This window comes from Colletotrichum truncatum, assembly GCF_014235925.2.
Source record: "Colletotrichum truncatum strain CMES1059 chromosome Unknown Contig_0001, whole genome shotgun sequence".
Taxonomy (NCBI): domain Eukaryota; kingdom Fungi; phylum Ascomycota; class Sordariomycetes; order Glomerellales; family Glomerellaceae; genus Colletotrichum; species Colletotrichum truncatum.
The window spans coordinates 2,930,051-2,953,834 of NW_027222398.1; the positions used below are offsets into that span (position 1 = coordinate 2,930,051).

General features: G+C 50.1%; 5 protein-coding genes across 5 annotated transcripts; 2 read left to right on the plus strand and 3 right to left on the minus strand.

The window, feature by feature from the left end:
* Positions 1-474: 474 nt before the first annotated feature.
* Positions 475-1,129, plus strand: CTRU02_200769 (Low molecular weight phosphotyrosine protein phosphatase; the record flags this gene model as incomplete). Its single annotated transcript, XM_036718782.1, has 3 exons — positions 475-616; positions 672-781; positions 857-1,129. 3 exons carry the CDS (start codon positions 475-477, stop codon positions 1,127-1,129), a joined length of 525 nt encoding a protein of 174 aa, XP_036589782.1.
* A 2,526-nt stretch (positions 1,130-3,655) lies between these two features.
* CTRU02_200770 (CMGC MAPK erk1 protein kinase) lies at positions 3,656-5,302 on the plus strand (the record flags this gene model as incomplete). Its single annotated transcript, XM_070203740.1, has 5 exons — positions 3,656-3,819; positions 3,885-4,017; positions 4,138-4,204; positions 4,270-4,584; positions 4,662-5,302. 5 exons carry the CDS (start codon positions 3,656-3,658, stop codon positions 5,300-5,302), a joined length of 1,320 nt encoding a protein of 439 aa, XP_070062322.1.
* Positions 5,303-6,930: 1,628 nt separating this feature from the next.
* On the minus strand, positions 6,931-7,748 carry CTRU02_200771 (malate dehydrogenase; the record flags this gene model as incomplete). The annotated part of the gene is made up of 2 exons (XM_036718784.1): positions 6,931-7,562; positions 7,622-7,748. The coding sequence occupies 2 exons, from the start codon at positions 7,746-7,748 to the stop codon at positions 6,931-6,933; spliced, it is 759 nt and encodes a 252-aa protein (XP_036589784.1).
* Positions 7,749-14,066: 6,318 nt separating this feature from the next.
* Positions 14,067-17,935, minus strand: CTRU02_200772 (ankyrin repeat protein; the record flags this gene model as incomplete). The annotated part of the gene is made up of 3 exons (XM_036718785.1): positions 14,067-17,159; positions 17,218-17,447; positions 17,503-17,935. The coding sequence occupies 3 exons, from the start codon at positions 17,933-17,935 to the stop codon at positions 14,067-14,069; spliced, it is 3,756 nt and encodes a 1,251-aa protein (XP_036589785.1).
* Positions 17,936-20,566: 2,631 nt separating this feature from the next.
* On the minus strand, positions 20,567-23,296 carry CTRU02_200773 (uncharacterized protein; the record flags this gene model as incomplete). Its single annotated transcript, XM_070203741.1, has 7 exons — positions 20,567-20,767; positions 20,818-21,169; positions 21,238-21,722; positions 21,770-22,239; positions 22,292-22,501; positions 22,601-22,873; positions 23,203-23,296. 7 exons carry the CDS (start codon positions 23,294-23,296, stop codon positions 20,567-20,569), a joined length of 2,085 nt encoding a protein of 694 aa, XP_070062323.1.
* Between the last annotated feature and the right edge of the window lie 488 nt (positions 23,297-23,784).

The window sequence follows — 23,784 nt, forward strand, 5'->3', positions numbered from 1 at the left end:
AACCAAGAAGACAACAGGAGGTCGTCACCCAGGCCCGAAGATAATGTCCGAATGAAGATCTTGTTTGGGAACTCGGAGAAGCATCCTACTCTGCAGAGAATTTTGTGCAGATCATTACAATCCGAACAAATGTATTTGCCACGATCACTCAGATCGAAATCCGCTGTTGCACATATGCTTGTTGGTCATATAGTGTAGGGATTGACGACCTCGGTGGGTTATTGAGGGATTTGAAGGTTGCTGAAGAAGAAAATAAGAGACAGCTCACGTGCAGGATGGCCCCCACAGTGTGAGCGTGTGGTGATTACACAATCTCACAGTACATGTGCTCCGTAGTTGCCCCTCCATCGCAGATTGCCGGTAGCGAATTGTCGCGGGGCAGCCATCCGAGAACCTCAACTGTCAGCTTTCCACAACGCGATACTACCCTCACACACCATAGCAAGGCCGACACCAGCCTTTGAACTAGCCAAAATGCCAGAACAACCAGTCTCAGTTCTTTTTGTATGTCTCGGCAACATCTGCCGCTCGACAATGGCTGAGGGCATCTTCCGTCATATTGCCCAGAAGCCGCCATACAAGGGCCTCATCGCGAAGGTGGATTCCTGCGGCACAGGTACGCGCGATACGTCATGATATGTCCTCATGAGCTCGCAACACAACACTGACACGAACCGCGAAACGAACAGCGGCATACCATGTCGGCGATCCTCCCGACGACCGCACCATGGCGACACTAGAAGACCATGGCATTATGGACTACGTCCACGCTGGTCGCAAGGTATGTTGTTATGCCATGTTTTCAGATGCGCCCGCCGATGCCGACAGCCGCTGACTGGATTCGCATTACCAATAGGTTTCATCAGCCGACTTTGACAAGTTCGACTACATCTTCGCCATGGATCGATCCAACCTACAGGACCTCCAGAGACTACAGCAACGCGGCAACCCAGATTCCAAGGCCAAGGTGATGTTGTTTGGCGAGTTCTCAGGTGGCCGAAGGCCAGAGGTTGTTTCGGATCCGTACTATGGTGGTGACGAGGGATTTGCAAAAGCCTACGAGCAGTGCACAAGATTTTCCGGCAACTTCTTGAAGCACGTCTTCCCTAACATCGACCCGAAAGCATAACGGAGCAGATGGGCAGGGCCTTTTTTGAGACTGGGTGTCTTCGAAGGGCACATGAAGGGAGGTCCTCCGCGTGGGCTCATAAGATACCTCGGAGATATGCGGTAGTAACCGCGGCAGCAATTTGGTTCTTCACCACAGAAGGAAGAAAAAATCTGTTGCCGGTGGACAATTTGCTCACGGCTGCAGCGCGAACTTCTGCGGTAGCAGTGGACCGGGGGGGAGGGGGCGATTGGGCGGGCCACCAGGGCAAACCAAGGGCCGGCCGCATGATGAGATGAGCATTGCTGCATTGCAGATTTCACAGGCAAAGCATGGGGGGGGGGAGCATATCAGCGTGTCGTGATTTGATTCCACAGCAACAGACAACGTATAAAAGATTTCATTTACACTTACGGGTCGAATACTGGTGAAAATTGTCAACATGCAGGAGCTGAGATGACGATGGAGACCATCTACAACACCCCCGGCGCAGATGAATGGCCCCCGATGAACATACTACTCCAGGTGCCTAAGCGAGATGGGTTCGGGACGATAGCTACCTAGCTAGCGCCCGTTCTGCATCAGCGGTTTTGGGACCTCATAGGACAGACTGAGAGCAGGCCAAGTGCACAATGATGAGCGAAACACGGAAGCTGAGGATTCGGCTTTGAAAGCGGCCTCCCAAGCATTCAGGTTCTTCAGCCCTATAGACATATGGGGGAGCTCTTTTGGTACGGTCGCGGACATGATGACCCGAGCTAGTGTCACCGTAGCGGCCGGCGGCTGAGCATACCTGAGATGCAGCTGCACTGCCGGTTGGATGGGCATGTAGGACCATGTGGGAGGAAGATTCCAGAGTAAAAGTCAACTCTGCTGACGGCAGATTCCATCGTGGTTTGGCGTGTTTGAACTCACGCGAATGGGGACTTTTTTTCTTCTTTTCTTAGGGGTGACAAGCTGACACATTCGCTTATCGGCATACTACTCTGACTAAGGCCTGGGTACCTGATACTAGGTATGCAATGCTGCGCCTGGATCGCTGATTCCTTAGTGGCAGAAGGACTGAGGCGTTTTTTTTGGGGCAGGTCGCCGCAGGATTGACTGGAATGCCCAAGGCCATAGCTCTAAATACAGGGCGCTAGGCATCACGGCTATGTAAGCTGTGACGAGAAGAGATTGCGCTCTTCAGACTTCAAACTTTGATCCCCATCGACAAACCTGATTTCACAGGTGCTTTCTAATCCGAGACCGCTCCTTGGATCCATATTCAATTCTCGTGAGGAAAATTAAATAAAAGTGATTGTCGCGCGGTTGCAAGAGCTGCACATCCAGTCACGATGCTCAGCGGTTACTGGCCCGAGGCAACTGGAGCTCTCATTCGAGGCGATCCAATGAGAAGCTTTAGAAAGCTCATGGCAGCAAATCAAATGCGGGACCGGGGTGATGAGTGGGGTCTCTATCCGCCAAGTCCCTTTGGGCCTAACGTCAGCAGTTAGTACCTAGTACCTTGCACCCAAAGCTCGCCCTGACCCTGGTGCCACGCAGATGCCGTAAGCTGGGAAAAGCCAGGTATGGACAACCTAGGTATCTGGATACCTAGGACTTTTTGGCAGCAGCTGTAGCACAAGCAGTAGGACCTACCTGCCCAGCCCCCAGTACCTGCACACCAGCACCAGCAGAGTTGGGTCAAGGGCTGCAAGAGCCTTGCTGCCAGGGCCTGGACTGGGCAAGTTACGCCGCTGTAGATGACCTCGTAAGGCGAAGCGGGCAGCCCCCAATAGGCAAATAGCCCACATATGCCCACCATCCGCGCCCCTCCCCATTGTGAGTGTGACAGTGGCAGCTTGTCCCCCCTTTCGCTCTCCCGTTTGCGGTGGCCCCTCCCCTCCTTCCCATTCCCTTGAGTTCCCATCCCCCTCGGCTCGTGCCTTTGACCTCAGCTCTTTTATCGCCTTTGCCTGCCTTGGGTTTCAGTGTCTCCATCCCCAGTAAGCCTTTAAGGTACCTGGCCATCCCATCCTTTTCCGTCCAACTTTCCCATCTTATCCTGTTTACCCAAAAACTACTTCTCAAAGTGCCGTCTACCACGTATTTCGGGTTATTGATCTTTTACCAAAGCAAGGAAACCACTTCCTCGGGAAAGAGAGAAAAAAAGACCGGGAGATACAGGACGAGAATCGCTCTTGCGACTGTGTTGTTACCGGCTCCGTGTACAGCCCGTATAACGTCTACCTGCATTCCGACCGCCCCTCCACTTTCCACCTAGAGCCCACTTTGCTCTACTATATTTCGCCCAGCTATCTGCACTGCTGCTGTCATTGCTGCTGCTCAACGGACCATTCTTTTTTTTTTTCCTCTTGCTCTCGCTACCCTGTCTGTTCCGCAACTGTCGCATCGCATCGAATTCCTTGCTCCCTTCCCCACCTTTACCTCGATTGACTCGCAAAAGATACCCCTCGATTCTCGACCACCTTCGACACAGCAACATCTCCCACCGACAAGAAAGAAACCAGCTTCAAAACAGACTCGATCCAAAAAATCGCAACCATGGGTGACCTGCAAGGACGCAAGGTTTTTAAAGTCTTCAACCAGGACTTCATCGTCGACGAGCGATACACAGTCACAAAGGAGCTCGGCCAGGGAGCTTACGGCATTGTCTGGTGCGTGCAACACCTTCTTCTCCCTCTTCCCCTCATCCTGCTGCTGCTACTGCTACTGCTGTTGTCGCTGCCCCGCCATTCCGTCCAGAAAGCTGACGACTCCTCACCTTACGCAGTGCTGCCGTCAACAACCAGACTCAAGAAGGTGTCGCCATCAAGAAGGTCACAAATGTTTTCAGCAAAAAGATTCTCGCCAAGCGCGCTCTGCGCGAGATCAAGCTTCTCCAGCACTTCAGGGGACACCGCAACGTGAGTTCTTTGTCACACACAAAGTCCTACCCCAAAGCTCTGCCAAAAGCTCCAAGCCCCCACCCCTCGGCTGCTGCAAGATGATATGACCCGACAAAATGCTGATAGTACGCACAACAGATCACCTGCCTCTACGATATGGACATTCCCCGGCCTGATAACTTCAACGAAACCTACCTTTATGAGGGTATGCCTCCTCTGGATACACCCGTCGTCCGAATGCGGCAATATACTGACTCTCCTGTGCTCCAGAGCTGATGGAATGTGATCTCGCGGCCATCATCCGATCCGGCCAGCCCCTCACCGACGCCCACTTCCAGTCCTTCATCTACCAAATCCTCTGCGGTCTCAAGTATATCCACTCCGCCAACGTTCTTCACCGCGATCTGAAACCCGGTAACCTGCTCGTTAATGCCGACTGCGAGCTCAAGATCTGCGACTTCGGCTTGGCCCGTGGCTTCTCGGTCGACCCCGAGGAGAATGCTGGCTACATGACGGAATATGTGGCTACCAGATGGTACCGTGCTCCCGAGATCATGCTGAGCTTCCAGAGCTATACCAAAGCTAGTATGTTTTCCCTCCTCCCATCTGTCCCAGCTTATGTTGGCGTGGTTGTATTTGAGCAGTTGCTGACGTATTAATAGTTGACGTCTGGTCGGTGGGATGTATTCTGGCTGAGCTTCTTGGCGGCCGCCCCTTTTTCAAGGGTCGCGACTACGTCGACCAGCTGAACCAAATTCTGCACATTCTTGGAACCCCCAACGAAGAGACTCTCTCCCGCATCGGCTCGCCCCGTGCTCAGGAATACGTCCGTAACCTGCCATTCATGCCCAAGAAGCCCTTCCCCAGCCTGTTCCCTCAGGCCAACCCTGATGCTCTCGACCTCCTCGACCGCATGCTCGCCTTCGACCCCTCGAGCCGTATCAGTGTCGAGCAGGCCCTCGAGCACCCCTACCTGCACATCTGGCATGACGCCTCTGACGAGCCCGACTGCCCCACCACCTTCAATTTCGACTTTGAGGTTGTTGATGACGTCGGCGAGATGCGCAAGATGATTCTGGAGGAGGTCTACCGCTTCCGCCAGCTCGTCCGCACTGTTCCCGGATCCGCCCAGGCTGGCTCGCAGGCCGCCCAACAGGCTGGTGCTGGCCAGGTGCCTATTCCCGCGGGCAACCCCGGCTGGACCTCTTCGGATCCCCGACCGCAGGAATATCTCGGAGGCCACGTCCAGGGCAACAACCCCTTGGAGGCTGACCTTGCCGGTGGTCTGGATGGCAGAAGGTAAAGAGTTGTCAAAGATCGTCTATGTGGGCCTCAGTGGCACACATCATGCAAAATCGGTGTTTTGGATTGCAGACTGGCGGTCACTTTTTCTGAGGTTTATATATGGCGTCATTTCGCGCGCTCATATATTCGAAGACCCGAGGCTTGAACAGGTGGTCGACGATGTAGGCATTTTCTTGGAAGGTAGCTCCTGTGGGGTTAGTGAAGAAGAAAAGATGAGAAGAAAGAGAAAGACAGAAAGACGAAACGTGGGGGACTGGATCACCCAATGGGCGGAATGAACACACGGCAATGAAGATGGCGGAACAAGTTCCAAATTTACCTAATTTCCTACGTCCCTTGCGCCTCAGCGTTGATTCATTTAAGCCCGGCAGTGCCTTTCGGCGCTTAACCCTGTCTCACGAGATTGCAAGTGTGCGGCCAATGAGTGATTAATAAGGTCGTACTTGACTTCCTGCCGAGAGGTCTCGCCGTTGAGGCCATGCAGGTTTCAGTTGAGGACGGACGGCAAAGTCTTGGCCGACATCGAATGTTCCTTTGAATCCACGGCATACGAAGACCAGCGGTAGGTAGCGTTTGTTTTGCTCGTATCGTTCTTTTTTTTTTTTTTTGCGATGCCGTCTTTGAACAGGTGAGAAGTACCGGTTATCTCTCCCTACGGCGCAATCTTGGGAGTGGCTACGAGTAGTGAGTTCCATCCTTTTAGGGCGCGGGACTGGCCTGGACGTTTTTTGTTTGCCATGTATCTCGTTAGCTCGGCATGGGCCGTTTTATAACATCGTCAATTTTTTTTTTTTGGTCATTTTCGTCGGCGGTTGGTCGTGGTCTCGTCTCGTCGGCAGACGGAAGCAATAGCCGAGAGCGAGAGCGCGCCGTCGTCGGGTACGGTTTTTCGCCTTGGTTCTCGGGGGGAGAGGTGGGGTTTCCCTTGTTTCCCCCCCCCCCCCCCCTTGAAGAATAAGTTTGTTAAGATGAGAGTTTGGTTGAGTTTGGACGAGTTTCACAGGGGGGGGGAGAGTTCAAATGTTATTGATGTTTATTATCCGCACGCGGCACCGGTTCAACTACTTGGTGTGATTGTTCCTGGGATAAGGTTAAGGTATCAAGACCTCTGAACCTTTTTACATCTGTCGGTGGTGTTTCTTACTTCCATCTCATCCTGAAGTAGGGGGAACCTCTCTCTTTCTAAGTTTGTGGAACGGTACTCGAGTAAGTCATTGTTATATTGTCAGTTGAATTAGGTGTTAGGTCAAGTCAGTGTCACCGGACAGTTGCAAGATGATTTTAAGAGTGCGACAAGTGAGTCCAATTGGAGTATGCACCGGGTAACGCCTACTAAATACATGTGAAATCGGGAGGGGTTGATTTTATCGCGGCAAGCTTCATTCCCCCCTTTGCCTCGTGCCAACCCATCCCCTTTTATAACAAAAAAAAAAGCCCCATTAACTCTCTCCCTCCTGTGTCATCCACGCCGGGGGTATATCCGAACTAGTTTTTGTTTGGAGAGAACGTATGAAAAAGAATAGCCCCATTTGAAATTACCATTCGATAACAGAAATTGCCCACCTGGGCCCAAAAACCCGATTTATATTCAACGCCGTAGTCCAAAAGAAGTGCCCCGGTGGTGATCTATGCCTTAGGCCCGAAGAACCAGTAGTAAGTCGCGTAGGGGACGCTCTCGCTGGGACCAACAGTCTGGCACTTGTGCGCGACTCCGCCCGCGGTGACAACGCGGTAGACTGTGGTGATGCCCTTGCTTGCGCCCTTGTCGCCGAGGAGGAGCCAGTCGACGGCGCCAGTCTTCTCGGGGCCGACGTCAGCAGATGCAGGCGCCTTGATGCCTTCCAGCTTGCCGCCGGCAAAAATGTCCTCGCCGACCTTGAAGGTTGGAACGCCGTTGCTGTCGAAGAAGTGAACGCCGATGTGCGGGAGGGCCTTGATGTTCGGCAGCTGCAGGTCGGCGCCGGGGTTGGGGAACGGAGAAGTGGCAGAGGCACCGAACTTGGAGACGCCGTCAGAGTTGAGAGGCAATTGGGTGCCCCAGACAGCATTCGTTGTCAAAGCGTTGAAGGCGTCGACGGGAAGGGCGCCAGGGCCTGAGTTGGGGTACAGCGAGGTTGCGTCGTAGAGAGCTGCGAGGGCACCGGTGGCCTGGGCGACGATGTCGGATCCGTTGGCCGTGCAGGTATAGTTCTGAATTCCGTGGCCGAGGGCGATGTGCTTCAGAACAAGGTTCTCTGCGGGAGGAGAAAGTTCAACTCCTGTTGGAATTATGTTAGTTGCGATAGCTTCATTTGTGGGTGTAAGTGAGGGTACGTACCATTGCCGTTGACGGGGAGAGTGGGCTTTGTGGGTTGAGTACCGCAACCGGGGCCTTTTGCTCTCCGCACTGGACCAGCGGAGGCGAGAGCCAGGGTGGCTAGCGTGACAAAGGTCTTGACGAGCATGTTGGATGTTTTATGTTTTGATGGTGGTGATCGTCGGGGCTGCTGAGATGAGAATCCGGGCGATCAAAGTAAGATATATAGCAGTATTCGCGGAGACCGGAGATCTTTTCTTAGATCAAGTGGAGAAAACAAAAAAAGATAGGTGAGTAAGAAGACAGAAAAGCAAGCGGCGGGCCGTTTGGAGGTGGTATGGGGCAATTTGCGGCCGAATTTAGGTACGGCGCTTAAGTCGTGCGTCTGGATGGGGCAGCGGACCGAGACAGACTAATGCCGGAGGACTAGTAGAAGCCAAGACCAGGAAAGCAACGTTTAGGACGAAGAGGTGGATGTAGGGAGGAAAAGGAAGACTGGGCAGGAAAATAAAGAGGAAATAGGAAATCCTAATAGATGAATGTTTTGCAATGAGATTGGACTGAATGGGCCGGGAGATAAAAGATGGGATCGAACCGGAGACCAGGCTTTATATCAGCATCTCGACTCTGGGAGCTGTGAACTAGGATATGGCTGGTCGACCATCCTACAGCCGAACGAGGCGCATTCGGTTTGGGTCTGACAAGGCAGGCTTCCTTTTCAGAATGCAAGGCAGTGCAGGGGCCTTTGGTGGGAAGGCCGCGATGACATCCAGAAGGGGTCATAGTAGGAGACAGAAGAAGACACGAGGGGACACCACAAGTCTTTTTCCCCCGGTCCATGTTCATGTCCTCTGGCGATACCCTGCCATTGAGCACCGGTTTTGAGGTTGGAACAGGAGGAGGGATGGGGGTGGTGGTATGTGAGGATGCAATCTCGTCTGTGCCCTCTTGAGAAGACACTTTCACAAGCAGAAATACTGCTGCTACATTGTGTATCGTAGAAGGAAAGTGCAGGGGTGTATCACTCCGTAAACCTGGTTGTAAAAGAAGGTTGCTGAGCATATTCTCTCCTTCCTTACGAGGTATTCCTGGAGACACTTGAGACGAAGGGGGTCGTGGTTGAAGTGGGAAAGAGTGAGAAACGGGCAGGTACGTACCGTCTGCCGTTCCCTACCTACTACCATGCAGTAGTACTACTTACATACTAGCAATGTGGGCCCCACACCACCACGATGGACCCCTGATCACGTCTCTGTGGGGATGCCTGGCGCCATGCGCGTCTAGTCGGAAGGCAGCTGCCAAAAGTGACGGCAGGTGTGGGCCGCCAGTGGCTGGGAGGGCTCCTTTGCCGGTCCTCTTTGCAGTTTCCTCATCAGTTATCACAAACCGTTTTGCAACCATATCGTTTCCTTCCTTCTGCGGCCTTCTGCTCTTTTGCCCGTACTAGTACGTACTAACTCGCCCACCTAGTCAACATCTCTACCTATCCAACATTGTGGCTGGTGAGAATTTCTGCGAATGCTACTCTATGCCCCGAGATTGCCATTCTTCTCACTGCGTGGGCCCATCGGAACACGGCACTCAAGCTCGTGAGTACATTATTCATGAACTCATGCTCCGCCACGCGAGCCACATTACTCGAACCCCGAATCCAACTGTCTAACCAACCTACCGGCATCGCGGCTATCTGATTTCCCGGTCCAAGTGCTTACCCACAACAGTCAGTTTTCCGATGTACTTGGCAAAAAATAAATGACCAAGACCTCGCAGCACTGTCAGCAGTAGTGGCTGCAAGTTGAGTCGATGACATCTAATCTGGGCTTTGTCTTGGAATGCTTGGGACGGTTGAAAGCGCGCGGATCTCGAGAGCCAAGAAACTTAGCCATCCCCGCCATGCTTGGCTCGACTGAATCACTTGTCACCGCCGATATTCCGGGGAAGGGATCTCTAGGTCATGACCCATTAGACGAGCACCTGGTCTTAGATAGCCGACATGGTGTCAACCGTCTCCGAAACCAATATCACTGGCCCTAGGAATACTTGCGACCCTTGGACATTGAGGATCCACGACTTTTAATTCTTCCGCGGACGTCAAAGTACCTCATTTCCTTTCTGCAACCCGTCCAATGTCATGTGCAATGTGGCGCTCGCTTGTGCCATGACCTCTTGTCAGAATGTCACCTCACCATTCCGTTTTCCTCGACCGTTTGCCATCGCGGGTGGGCGCGCCTAAGCGGACAATTCAAATCCTCGGGACTCCATCCTCGTGCGCCTCTCTCCCCGCCCGCTAATCCTCCTTCGGCTCTCCACGACAGGCTGATGGTGGATTGGAGTCTGCTGCCACGCTACCGCTAGCACGCTCACAATAGAACGGCTGCTATTTCAACCGAGCCCTTACATGGAAAAGCACACATAGCACATGGTACCCCGCTCTAACTGGCTCAATAAGCGGCATTGCTTCTAAATTTGACAGCCAGCAAGTGTCTTTCTTTAATTTGGGGAACACCGACAGAAAATACGTTTATCCCCAAAATAAATCATAGTCGAGGCCTTGATGAAGGAAAGGTCCCTTTCCGGGTGGCTAGGCCTAGGAAGCAATCACCAGGCCAGCCCGCTCCGGATGCTGGCGACCGTAATCTTCGTTGCCAACGGATCCGACAGGCTTGGCGACCGTCTCGACCCTCGACTTCTCGGCGTGCTACTCCCCTGCATCCACAACGTTTCGTTTCCTTGCAACTCGGCGCACTGTTCACCACGGGAACAGTGGCGGCGCCGTCGGTTTTGCCCGCTCCACTGATCCTCACAGCCCATCACCTCGCAACCGCACTCTAAATCAGACGTGACTGGAACGCGATTCTCCTGACAAAGTACCCCGTGTTTACGCCTGTTTCTCAGAATCTCGGTGTATGTCACCTCATTTTCAGCCGTTGCGATTCAATATCTCGAATATGAAACCTTGGGCATCTATCCCACGTTGTTTGGAGATCTGCAATACCACACACCGTCTGTCCGGACAATATTTTAACATGACTGACCGAAAAACATGGGCCTGCCTTGTTTGAGATCCATCCTACGTTCAGGGGCCCCGTCTTGATGGCAAGCTCTTGCGCGCCTTATTCCTAAACACTCCGAAAATCGCCGGTGGAAAGCCAACGGTTCCTGGTGTGCGAGTCGGCCAAATCCTCCTACGGAACCGGTGACGGGGCACGATGAGTCCTGTGTCATAAACTTCACCTCAGGTTAGCAAACTCTAAATGCGACCCGTATTGGTGAGCCGCGCGGAGACCCCGTGGGAAGTAGTACGATAGAATAAACTTCCTGCCCGAGTCACGATGCTGCAAGCGTCGTCAGTTTCATGGTGCTATCGCGTTCGCTTCACTTCTTTACTGTCGTCAATCACCAAAAGCCGGTCGCAAAATCTTCACCATCACCCATAGATTCCCCACCAGCACAGTCAAGCTGTCGTCGTTGTCGAATCGGCCCCGGCCGGCCGCATCGCAAAGCGGCCTAGACAGAAACATACACAGGCGAGCACCAACAGGCTCAATTGGAATCCTTGCCTTCAACCTTATCCCATGAGTCGATCGCAAACCACATGGGATGGAACCTCGTGTCCGCCCTCGTCTCAGACTTCCCGCGCCGCCCGCACCTTTACAGATCAGGCAATGAACTTCAAGCTGCAAGAAAGAAGTCAATTCTATCAATCTGCGCTTCACTGTTTGTGGGTCGTTCACATTGGCGAAAAGAGAGTTTGTACTTATCCCTTAAAGGTCTCCAAGCAAGGAGAGATATTCGTTTCAAGCCACTTAGGCTACGTTTCAGACCGTGACGCACAGACCAAGTCTGGTCCGAATCCCCTCAATCTAGATCTCTAGTAAACCCCAACGTTGCTCCCAACCAACACCCTAAAGTGGGAAAGGAGGGATCGACTTCTAATACGTAGTAGCGGGTCCAGCTTGAGTTCATCCATACTTTTTCCAACCTGCAGGAGATCAAACCAAGCTGCCCGTCCTCGAATTTAGATGACAATCGTCACCTTCGTCACAAAAGTGTGATTGTGACCTGCCACTACTCCCTACTGTGTCATTGAAAGCCCCTGAAGATATCACAATGCATTTGAAGGGCTAAGAATTACGGAGTTCGTGGTGCGACACGTTGCTTCAAGTGAGGTTTAACCTTCCTTAAAAGACAGCATTTGGTAATAACACCATTCAGGGGCCAGGCAAAGTACAACGAATATCCCAGGCTTGGTTTGAAGATTTCCTGTCAATGAATCCGATAGAACGGCACTCGGCCTTTTCAACCGTCCCATCGCCGCCAAGCATTTCCACTGACCTTTGTCAGAGGCGTAGCTCGCCGACTACATGGCTGCGAGGCGCGATTGATTTCCCATGACCGTGGATGAGTAGACCAGAATGCGACCTGGACGGTGCCCCGATCCTGCGTCGGTGTATTTGCCTGCCTGCCGACCCCTGGTATCTGACCGTTGGGACTACAGTGGTATCCCTCGGCCATAATCCAAATCCCCTAAACAGAATTCTGCAAAGACCGTTACGGTTACATGCGGCGCAGGTCAAGGCAGATGTCATGAACCCCTTCACACCAGCACTGGAGCCTGCTTTGCACTTAATGACGCCTCGATTACCAACCATCTTGACTGAAGTAGTCGGGTATACCCCAAGACACACGACATCCCCCTTCGGAAAGGTCGAGAAGCAACCTGCTCAATCAAGCGGTTCATCCGGCACCCATCACGCGATTTCCGCGCTCCTCCCAACCTCCACCACCACCACCACAACGCGGTATGGCGGTTCTCGTCTAGCTGAGCTAAAGCAGAGCTTGCCTTAGCTCGGCTGCACATAATCACAAATTTCACTCAACACGGCCAGTTTTCCGTGGTGCGCATCGCGGCCGACGGCCAATCAGAGTTGATGGGCCACGAGTCGGGCGCTTAAAATGCGCATGCCATGTCGGTGTGTTGTCACCGCCTGCTGCCCGCTCATTTTATTTACTATTATTTCTCTTTTTTCCCACCATCAGCACAGATAATTAGAGAAAATTTTCCTCTTTTGGTAGCAGCCATCAGCCGCGGGGTCCGGCTGCTTTGGGTAGACTCCGCGGAGGAAGCTGGGCGGAATCTTGGGTTTATACATGTTCTCCATGTTCCAGCCAGTACCTTTCTCGATCGTTACTCCCTCTTCGTTCCCAAAGGAATGAATGACCGCGCTTTTCGACTGTAGGTCTGCGGCGAGTCTACTTCCTATTGTTCTTACGGTCTGTTGGCGCTAGAGACGCGGGTGTTGGCGAGACCTTTCCTTCCTCGTGGAACCAACAGCCCTTCAACTTTTTTTTGGAAATATATGCTGTTGGAAGTGTCAATGTTGGGTGGCTTGCGTGGCGCTTGCTCGTTTGCTGCGCGCTCGCACCTCACATGATGGATTCCGCCTGCGCTTGTTGGGACCGTTTGGCCGGCTGTGTTGGTTGTTGGTCCCTTTTTCGAGACGCGATGACCAACGGTGCCGGGTCCCCAGGGCCGAAAGGGGCTTGATTCTGCCGGGTCTGGGTTTTGGCCGCAAGGCAGTTTGTACATGTGCGGATGATGCTGTCTTTTGATATGTTGCCTGGTGATTGATCTGCCTTCCACGCCACGGCGGGCTTATTTGAGCCCGTGTGTTTGGCTTCCGAATATAAGGATGTGTAAATTTGGAGACTTTAACATCACATCTACACGTAGGATTCTGTGTATTTGCGTCTTAGTAGGTCTGTTGGTGTGTACTCGTCTCATCTGGGCAGTTTGATCATTGGTTGTTGGTCGTAAACATGGAGTAACAGAATCCCACGCGGGGTTAGGCGCTAGTTCATGCCACCATCATGTTGGTTGTTCATGTTAGTTTTGGGATGTGGGTAGATGGCATTGCTATGGGCTATTATTGGGGGTTGGGGCTGGCGTAAAGGTGTGAGGATTTGCAGGTTTGAATGTTAGTTGAGATACCTCACACCGTGTGATTGCAAAATCAAACACAGCTTGTCATGCGTTGAAAGGATAACCTATTTTGGTACAATATTTCCTCAGGGATGCCCATACTAGGACTGGTTTTCCATGCTACTTGTAGTTCCTTAGCTTGTGCATCCGCATATGGTAAGTATGCCTCGTATTATGTGCGCGTTCCATAAAGCAGTCTTTACGCAAATTAGTTGTCTTCAAGACATTAATAAGATATCAAAAATTCACGGATAGGGTGGATGGTTTATCAAATTTTATATTCAGTAGGCATCGGGTTAAATGTCAAGAAAATATGTCCTATATCGCATAAAAGTCAGCCATTGCAAAAACCATACTGGAGGAAATATATCGTTTTGTTGAATGTTATGATACACAAAGCTAGATGGGTACGCCTGACAATTCATGAAAGCTTGTAGGGCCATCGCGACGCTCTTAAGCAGGGGTGATTTTGCTTCGATTGACTCACAGGATGGGACTAGCTGATCGAACCTTCGGCTTCAGCTGGGGATTCAGATCCAACGGGCTTAGCCCTTCATTATTCTTGATCTCTGGGTCCGCCCCGTACTTGAGCAGAACAGAAGCTGCAACGAGGTTACCCACTCTGGACGCCATGTTCAGTGGTGTATCGCCGTTTTCTCCCTTTGCGTCGACTTCCGCCCCGTACCACAGAAGCAGCTCCAGCGCCTTATAATTAGCAGCTTTGACTGCATTGTGAAGAGGTGTATTGCCATGAGAATCAGCGGCACACATATCCGCTCCCATACGTAGCAGCCAAAAGGTATTGGCCAGACGTGCTGGCTTCAGAACACTAATTTGGAGGGCGGTGAGCCCGCCTTCATAGCGAAATTCGAAATCGACTTCAAAATGAGCTAAAGCTTGTATCAGTCGTCCTGGGAAAGTGAACCTGAAAGCGACAAAATATGATTCCGGCTCTGTCGAATCAATTTGTGCCTGGATATATCGATGCGTGCTATTTTGGTTGCTTGTGCGCTGCGACAGGGTTTGTACTGCGAGTTTTTCTGGCGCCTCGGCTACGACGGCATTATACAGAAGCACACGCATCTTGTTCTCCTGATCTTTAACTGATGATATATATTTTTTCATGTAAGATCTGCCGTCTCGGGTTGCCATTGCTAAGACAAATGGTGATCTTTGACCAGCATCCAGTGCATTCTCTGAAGCTCCAAGGCCTAGCAGGGTCTGCATAGTTTGTTTTAAGCCATTCCCAGCTGCCAAATGCAATGGGGTCAGGCCATCCGGATTTTCACAAGTAACATCATGGCCACGGCTATGAAGGTATCGAAGGCACCACTCAGATCCCCCAAAAGCAGCTAAGTGGACGAGTGAGAACTGGCGACCGTCATCTTCCGCCGTGCCTCTACATGAACTGGCACTGCCTTGCTCAGCTTTGTTGTCCCCTGGCTTTTCCAAAGAATACATGAGAAGCCTCTTATGGCCGAAAAGGCAAGCAATTGGTGTGGCATAGTCAGTGTATCCAGAAATCCGTAGTCTCGTTGTGTAGCCGTCAGGAAATCGTTGTGGAGGCAGGGCACTCATCATGAGGTAACACCACCCCAAGTGTGAAGTTTTCCTTTCTTGCTCATTTATAAACCTGCTTGCCTCCGAAATACAATGTGAATGATTTTGTCGGAAAAGCTTTTGATAACGCGTGTTGAAAGCGCCAGATATATCGCTGATATCCATAGCATCTGATGAAAGTTGCTCCTGGCAGCGATGAAAATGATCTAACCAGTATACAACTGAATATTCCAAGAAAGGGCATTCAAACTCTTCGTCGATTTGCACACTTGGTCTTTGAAGAACATAGAACTCGTATGCGTTGTCGTTAAACACTGGATCTTCGAATTGCTCGCTGGAAAGGAGAGAGATGCAGCTCTCAGCCATGTACCGATGAGCTTCACGTTCTGTAATGGAACCCTGCCAATAGTCCTGATTTGTGTTGTTGCCTTCCATGAGGAATTCTCTGGCGGTTTGGTGTATAAGATAAGCCTTGCTGCCGTGGATGGCGACGAAAGAGCCACACTCCCAACGAATCCAGTTTTTGAATTCACCTTCTTCGAGAACATCGTCAAAGTCGAACTTTTGAGACTCTTCTGTGTTGGTCCGGGCGCAAACAGCGATGCTGAGCTCTTTTAGGGTCAATGGTCTCTCTGCAGCGAGGATCAGCGCCAAAAGCGTGCGCACTTCTCTGCGGGATTCCGGCTGAACACTCTCCAAGAGCTTTCCGTACGCTTTGGCGACAGTGTCGGGAGGATTCTGGAACAGGGCTCTCCATTTGGCACGGTTGCCCCATCGCCTTTTTTCGACAAGCTCAAACATGAGGTGCATCCAGAGATAGGTCCTCTGTTCTTTCCCGTTTCTCGATAGCCCTTCGCGTATGATGTCCAATGTGCTCTCGCTGATGTCGGGTACTTTTTCTTTAAGTTCTTGCAGGCGATAGTCCATGACGATACTGATCTCCTTCTGGATCTGGGTTTTCTCTTCATCGTTGTCACCATCTAGATGTATTTTTCTAGAAGGAAACTTAGTAAACTCGTTGATAATCTGCGGGTATCCTCGTGTCGTGATGATAAACTTTGCTCCACGTACGCTTTCGTCTTTGTTGAGGTACATTCTAATGTGGCTCAAAAAGTCCTTTCGCTGTTCAGGATCGCTCTCATCCAATGCATCTAAGACGCAAATTACTGATCCTGCACTTGGTTCCCTGGATGCCGAGGAAAATGCAGACCATACCTGTCGAAAGCCAGAGATATCACTGGGGCTGTTGGGGAATTCTTTTTTGCAGCCATCCAGAAGACATTCTTTGGATGAGAGAAGGCAATGGAGGAGCGACTTTGAGGCACTCGTAAAGCTCCGAGCCTGTGGATCGTCGTCCTTGAAGAAGAAGTAGCAGATAGTGGCTTTAGGATCCTCCTCATATAACACTTCTTCAATCAAGTATTTAGCCAAGACAGACTTGCCGCAGCCAGCATCTGCCGAGACCAATAATAAACCATCCTTGCTATTCAGCCATTTCTTGAATCTAGGGTGTTGGCGAAACCACTGGCAGGTGCCATCAAGCCGTCTTTTGGTAGTACCAAGACGCACTTGATAGTTCGTCTCTCCAAGACTGTCTAGAAACTTTTTCCTTTCCTTGGCTTCTTTCTGATCATGGTTCTTTTGAAGGGACATTCTGATTTCTTCGGCGACGTACAACAATCTCGACTGCTGGTAAATGGGGGTATCCAGTTGAAGGTTCTTTTCGGCCTCTTTGATTTCATCCAACAGATTTTCCCACCTAGCCTGGTCTGAAATGGCATCCCAGAATCGACGAAGCCTCCTCCGATGGATGGAGCATACACTCATCATGACAAACTTCAAGGTGCCTTCATACAACGGCTGAATGGCATTCTTGATTCCTTTACTGATGCCTGTGCTACTGCCGTCATGTTGCAAGAGTTCATCAGGTAAATCGAAGTAGATAGGTGCCCTGCCATAGATGTACTCTAGTCCGCTGATCATTTTCTTGTCCTGTTCTATTGGCGTCGCAATGATCTAGTAAGTGAGAGTAGATTAGGACATGATATTCCAGTACAGGGCAAGTATCACTTACGGGCAAGCAAGCACATATTCCAGCCCATGCCATAGCTGCAGGAGGGCTCTCAGACAGCAAAGAACCCACGAACGAGCTGAGACCTTTGACCACTGTTAGGATACCTAGAGTGGTGTCTTTGGCCTGCTGATGTTTCCCTGCGTCTTGTAATGTAATACCTATCGTTTTGAGGCAGTCTTCTAGGCTTTCCGACTTTAGCGACGTTGTGAAGGTGGGTATCGACTTGTTGTCTGTTCGTGGATTAGTCCTATAATCAGGATGTCTAGGAAGATCTGAACGGCAGACCTTGTTCGACAAGTTTTATGAGTTGATCCTCATACTCTAGGATGAACTCCTTCATTTTTGGGTCTTTCGTGACGGCCTCTAGGGCGCTTCCCCATATCTTTACAGCATGCTGTCGCATTATGGGTTTCGAATGCGCCCCATTCTCTTCTATTGTAGTCTCGGTCTGCGACAGCGGCCTTGTACTAGGCTCTGGCGCATGAGAGCCTTCATCGCCCGTCTCTGCCGAAACATTGCCTGGACTGATGGAGCTGCAGCCGATCGAGCTAGCTCGTGAAGTTGGGCGTGAAGACTCAGTGGGGGGCTTCAGATGGACGCTTTCGAATGAGACCTTTTGTCGTCCAAGACTTAGCTTCTCCTTGAGTTTACTAAAATGTCCCTTTTTCGCTCCTGTTCGACTTTGGGTCGCGTCGGCTTGAATGCTCGAGTTTTCCATGATGTCAGCTACGGACGGAAGCGGGTGGCATTCGTAGAATGTTAGGAGACACGTTGATCACAAGCGTAGGATTTATGATCAGGCTGTCATGAACACAGCCCCCTCACACTTTCAGCTGGCCGGCTTGCATGAGGAGTAATACGTGTGTGATGAGCGCCCTCTCCGCGATATGATTGGACTCGGCTGCATTACCGGGGTAAATATATGTAGGTTTACTTTATGGTCGTTGGCGAACGACCAATATGCCTAACTCGCAGTACGCCTTAATTGGACTTTAGGTTACCTACCAGGAAAAGTGTGGCATAAGTCACCATGCGATTTTATTGAGAGGATATGTGACCGCCATTTGTTGGTTGCTGTTTTTGTTGCATTATCTTTTACTTAGTCCTCATCCATCCACATCAGCATAATCTAACGGGTCTGGATGAGGCTGCGTTATTCAATTATTCACTGACTTACCAAATTGATAAAATGAGGTTTTCGAATACTAGTTAGTTACAAGATATGAATGGACGAGGCTAAAGGCTAAAGCTTGTATTCTTCCTCTTCCAAACTAATGATTCAATGAAGGCGGTAGGGTAGGAAAATATACCCAACTGCTGCAGGGATCTCGCTTGAGGGGCGCCAGGCTCAGAGGCACGAGTACCTACCTACCCCAGTGGCATGGAGGATTGAGTACCAAACTCACACAGCGAAGCAAAACTTCACCGTAGGACTAATTTTAGAGCTGCTTCAGTTAGCCAGGCCTCGAAAAGCATTATTTCATGTCCCTTTAACTTCACCAAGTATGTTTGTATTTTACCTTCTACGTCTGCAAAATTAGTGAAAGCCCCCTCCTCAACCCCCTTTTTCTTGAACCAAGCAACACAAGAAGCCGAGAAGCAGGAACCACAATAATGTCGAGCCATTCCGAGTTGTTTGTGACATCTATTTCATCTGCACTCAATTCTTCTCAGATCCCTTGCGTTCTTTGGGGGCATTGTCTGCTCAATGTTCACGGCGTACCTTCAATTGTCGCGGTAGGTGCACTTTGATCAAGATGCTCTGGGTCATTGAGACAGATATTGTACAAGTCAGTCGATTTTGTTCTTCCGGATAATTCGGTGGAAACCGGCGCAAAAGCTCTCGAAGATTTAGACACCACTACACTGTGCCCAGATCCGTCAGTTTGCCCCATGAGCTCACAGGAACGACATACACCACCACCGGCATACCACCTTCATATCAAAGAGTCGGAAGTTACAGTTGGTCTTTTATCTATTCTCGGAGACGCTGTGGTTTTTGCCAACTTTCGACGACTCTCTTTTACATCCAGAGACATCTATACTTCCAAAACACTTTTTACTTGCCTCTGACAATACCTCCCTACCATCTTGGCGGCCAGGTCGTGGGTCAGGTGTTTTCAAGCTAGGCAGTAGCCCAGTAGTGGTTCCCAGGGCCCACGTGCTTCTAGAGGCTTTCTTACGTCTCTATGCACGCGATTCAGAGAAGCGTGTAGGTGATTTTGGAATGGCTATGGTAGGGTATGTAGAACTGTACATTCATGAAGATGGGCTTTTAGACGTAAGCCAGCTTCCAGAGCCACTCAAAACCTCTTATATAGAGTTGAGGCAAGGAGAAAAGCCGGTGCGACAATGGTTAAGAGAGCTAAAACGAGCTCTCGAACTGCCCCATGAGGAAACCGAATCAGACGGGAAAGATGACTGCTAGTATCTGCGCCTGTTTATATACAGAGCCGCAGGCACCTATGAGAGAAAAAAGTCTGGAAGCTGGTGAGAAAGTTGCATGATAGGTTGAGCTATTCACTCCTGCGAGAGATAGAATACAAGTCAGGAGACAAAGTGAGCTTAGTTTGGCTTGGTAAATGAGGCTACAATTTTGTTACTATTATTCTCTTCTGTTTTCATTTTGAAGATATAATACTGATAGTATATGGTTTAAACAGTCACTGACTTTATAAATTCAGATTGTTCTAGTGACTGCCATGTTGAAGGAGTTTTAAACTGCGAATCGCGTAGTTGACACCCGGCTCGGGTGCTTCTCATCTCGAGTGGTGAACATTTTGATTACAATTCAAGCAGGTGAGCAAGCAAGGAGGTAATTCGGGTGCTGTGCTCAGGATTTTGGAGATGGCTGTAGTCACTATTCCTATACCTGGAGTTGAGTTGAGCCACTTGGGTGGCGTCTAGCAATTCGCCACTAGGAATAGCAGACCTTGGTAATTGTCGAACGCCATATCTACCGCCAAACCTTGAGCCCAGACCTTAGGCACGTAAAAGGCTAGCTAGCTTCCTATTCTAAGTAACTTACAAGCTTGTAGGGCCTAAGTCCCAGGGTTTGTGACCTCCCATGAGCTGCAACTCCTAGGACACAAGTTTTCAAGTGAAAACGGCATGATACAATCACCTTGGCTGGTAGATGCTGATCAATTGGTTGCAAAGCCAGGTTAAGGTGCTTAAACCACGATAATTATTGCATGCGCATCGATAGTCGCTTCTATCCTAGGACAACCTTCGCCTCGCTTTTCAAAAATATCCATTGATATTGATTACTGGTACAAAATCCAAGATGATCAAGCAAAACGCCGATTATCCATATTGTTCGCTTGAAACCTTACTGCCGTAAGTTTACTTACTCTCCTTGAGAGAAGTAGTCTTCCGATACGCGTTGGTAGAACATGGGATCAAGGTCGGGAAGAAAGTAACTGAAGATGCCCATAACATCAGTGCCCATGAGCGTACCTGGTGATATGGGGTCTGAGCCGGCATCAAAAGAGAAGTCGGCAAAGCTCGATGGCATCAAGTCTACCGTAGACCTGGGCTCGGATGTTGCCTTTAAGTACCTTTTAGTTGTGGTCCGTTTAAGGAAATTGTGTGACTTACGTTGCAAAGGCCAACACTACTACCACGGGTTCTCTCTCTATTGCTATTGCCGTCGATTGTATGAGCCGGCAAAGTCGATGCTAATATTTGTGGAGTGGACCCGGGATGTGCAACGCTTGCTGATCCTTTACCAGAGTAATGGACCTCATTCACGTAATCCCGTGCAATCTTTGTGAATTCTGAGATAAGAGACCCTGGGAGAGTACCATTACTGGCATACTCTATCCTACTAAAGTGGCCAGCAACCATATCGAGGAGCGCCAAGTTGGATCCTGTTTCTGGCTGCCGTGGATCGTGGATGACAATGTCGAACAGTACAAACAGCGCTGTAAGTGGAATACCAGCGATGATCCTAATTTTACAAATCATGTTTGGGTTAACCAGTCGTTATTTGACTTGAAGTAGAATGGGTTTACTCACCAGGTGACTGTGTACGGTTCTACCTCTATCATTGTTGTTAGTTCTAAAATAGATCGAGACGCAGCCGAAATAGTTTTCAAATTGGAGCCTCTCTGCGTCAAAATAACGCTATCTCCGGAACTTGGCAGATATGAAAGTGTCGTTCTTGATAAAGTCAACAAAAAGCTGTTGTATAGATAATGAATAATGAGTCCTATGGCCCTTTCTGTATGGCCTGTAATAGCCTGCGGACGAATAAACCCCTTTGGTCTGAAGCCATTATCTGGCAAAGACGATTGCCACTCTTCTAACTCAGTAGTTAACTGGTGGATTATGTCGAGATAGTATGAGTTGGAGTTGCCTGATACGCCTACTGAAAAGAGGGATGTATAGGCCCGGGAAAGTAGTCTTCCAAAACGTATGAAATGTAAGAACCAGTTGAATTCGTTTAAAGATGCTTCGGGAACGGTTGGTATTGGACACAAAATGTCACTGTCGACGAATCCCTGTATATATTAATACTTGTGAACAGATTTTGGAACATTCGCCTTACCGAGCTTCTTCCCATGTAGAAACTAGTGATCTTTTCAATGGTATAAAGAATCCAGAATGACTTTTGGTAAGCATATGCCGTGCTGCCCGTAAAGTTGTTGTTATTTGACATCATCTGCGCCCTTCTTGTAGCCTCAGACATGATGATAGGCTCCACAGCTAGGCCGCATAAGCCCAAACCGTACACTGACATTGCTGTCAGAGCTTGAAGTGTAATGAGTGAATCTGGAAGAAGTAGGAGGTCTGAAAAACACCTCAGAGCAACTGAAAATAAGTTCCAGGATTCGCCTTTTCCTGGCTCAAAGGTCCCCTTGCCTTCGTACTGAGAGCCGAGAGCGAGTACAGTGTGATAGAGGCATGACCATGGTTTACTTTGCTCAAGCAGTCTGAAGAAGTTGGGTCCCGAAACAGTACTTTCAAATACTGTCTTGTTGAGAAAAGGGAACATGGGATGTACATGTTTGAAGTAGACTAATGCATAGTCAGCTTGATAGTTCTACGTTATGGAATTAATCGACTATACGTCTTATGTATGATGAAGCTTTTGCTGCATCATCCAGGGAATAGGGCTGTTGAATGCGCCGCGGACTGGTCGGGCGATCAGCACGCCCCAGCCGACCGGCAACGATCGTGGAGATGCGTCCCACGAGTTCATTCACCTTGTTGTTGCGCAGACGTGCTGAAAGAGAAAGAAGCCTGGCATCGGAGAAGAACGTCAGGCTGTTACGACCACCTGCGGATATCAGCTATGATTTCGAGGTCATGGTATGTTGCTTGCAATTACCAAAAATGCCGTTGTTCTGTGACCTTATTAGAAACTGATGTCAAGGTGTTGGCAAACTACTTGCCGGTACAAACATTGCTTCGTCTCGGTCCCCGGAACTTGACATTCTTGGCCTTTTCGCTCTCGCCAGTACGCGGTCGACGTGGAGCTCCTGAATTCGATGAGGTGGCGACTTCGGGGCCGAAGAGCCTGGGAGCTCTGGCACGGCTGCTTTTCCCTCATTTTCGATGGTAGGTAGGTCCGAAAATGCTTTGCTATCTGGGGCATGGGGGATCTGTTGATTACTCAAGCTGTAGTTGGTGGGGAGATTATGATTGGCAACTAATTAACAGTCAGCAACGCTACAACGTCTTTCACAGCAACCTAGGTATGTATGAGCTCTGGTGGGGGGCAGCATTGCTGGGTCAAATCCAAGGAAGCTTGCCTTTTCTTCTATGTGCCGCCTTCCTTGCACTAAAGTGGCACTGTGTTTTACGACGCTTCCTCGTCCAAAGATCGTTAATAATGGGCAGCTTGGAGAACATGTGCCACTGGGACATACCACGCAATTGGCGCAAGGGCCGGGCAGCCCAGAGCCTGAAAGGTTAGCAAGCTTTAAACAAACTCAAATAGTCTCCAAGGAAACTGTGGAGAGGCTTCCAAGAACATACTAGGACAGCGGACCTTGCGAGTCTTGCAAGCATCGCAAGACTTATGGATTCGGGCCCCAGCGGCTTCAGGACCAACTTCAGGCTTATCATCCATGCTCGGAAACTTGATGATGATTGAATACACGGGAATATGACATTCGGAAAAAAGATTAGACTGACTTGTAGAAGACGAAAAGAAAAACGAGTACTATGATATTTCTTGATTGAGGGAAGTGGGGCTGACCAAAGCCTTCAGCTTCCATATGGGCCTGAACTCGGCGCCGAACTACCGGATTGACCAAGTCCGGCCGCAGATCGGTTGCCGCAAGCCCGTTCGCCGACCAATGATCGACAGGCTTGAGCGAATGATTGATGTTACTGTTGGTGTTTTTGGGGCTGTGGGACTTTTCGGGGCCGACCTTAGCTTCAACTGCATGCTGGTGTGGACGTATAGGTATGTGCAACACACCACTCATTGATAACACAAACAGGAAATTCGGCTCGCAAAATGGTAGTTCGGCAAAATGAAGTAATTATTCGGATTTCAAGTTTTGCGAGGTGACGGGTCCCTGATGAATTTCTGAATAGACGCGCCAGCACTTC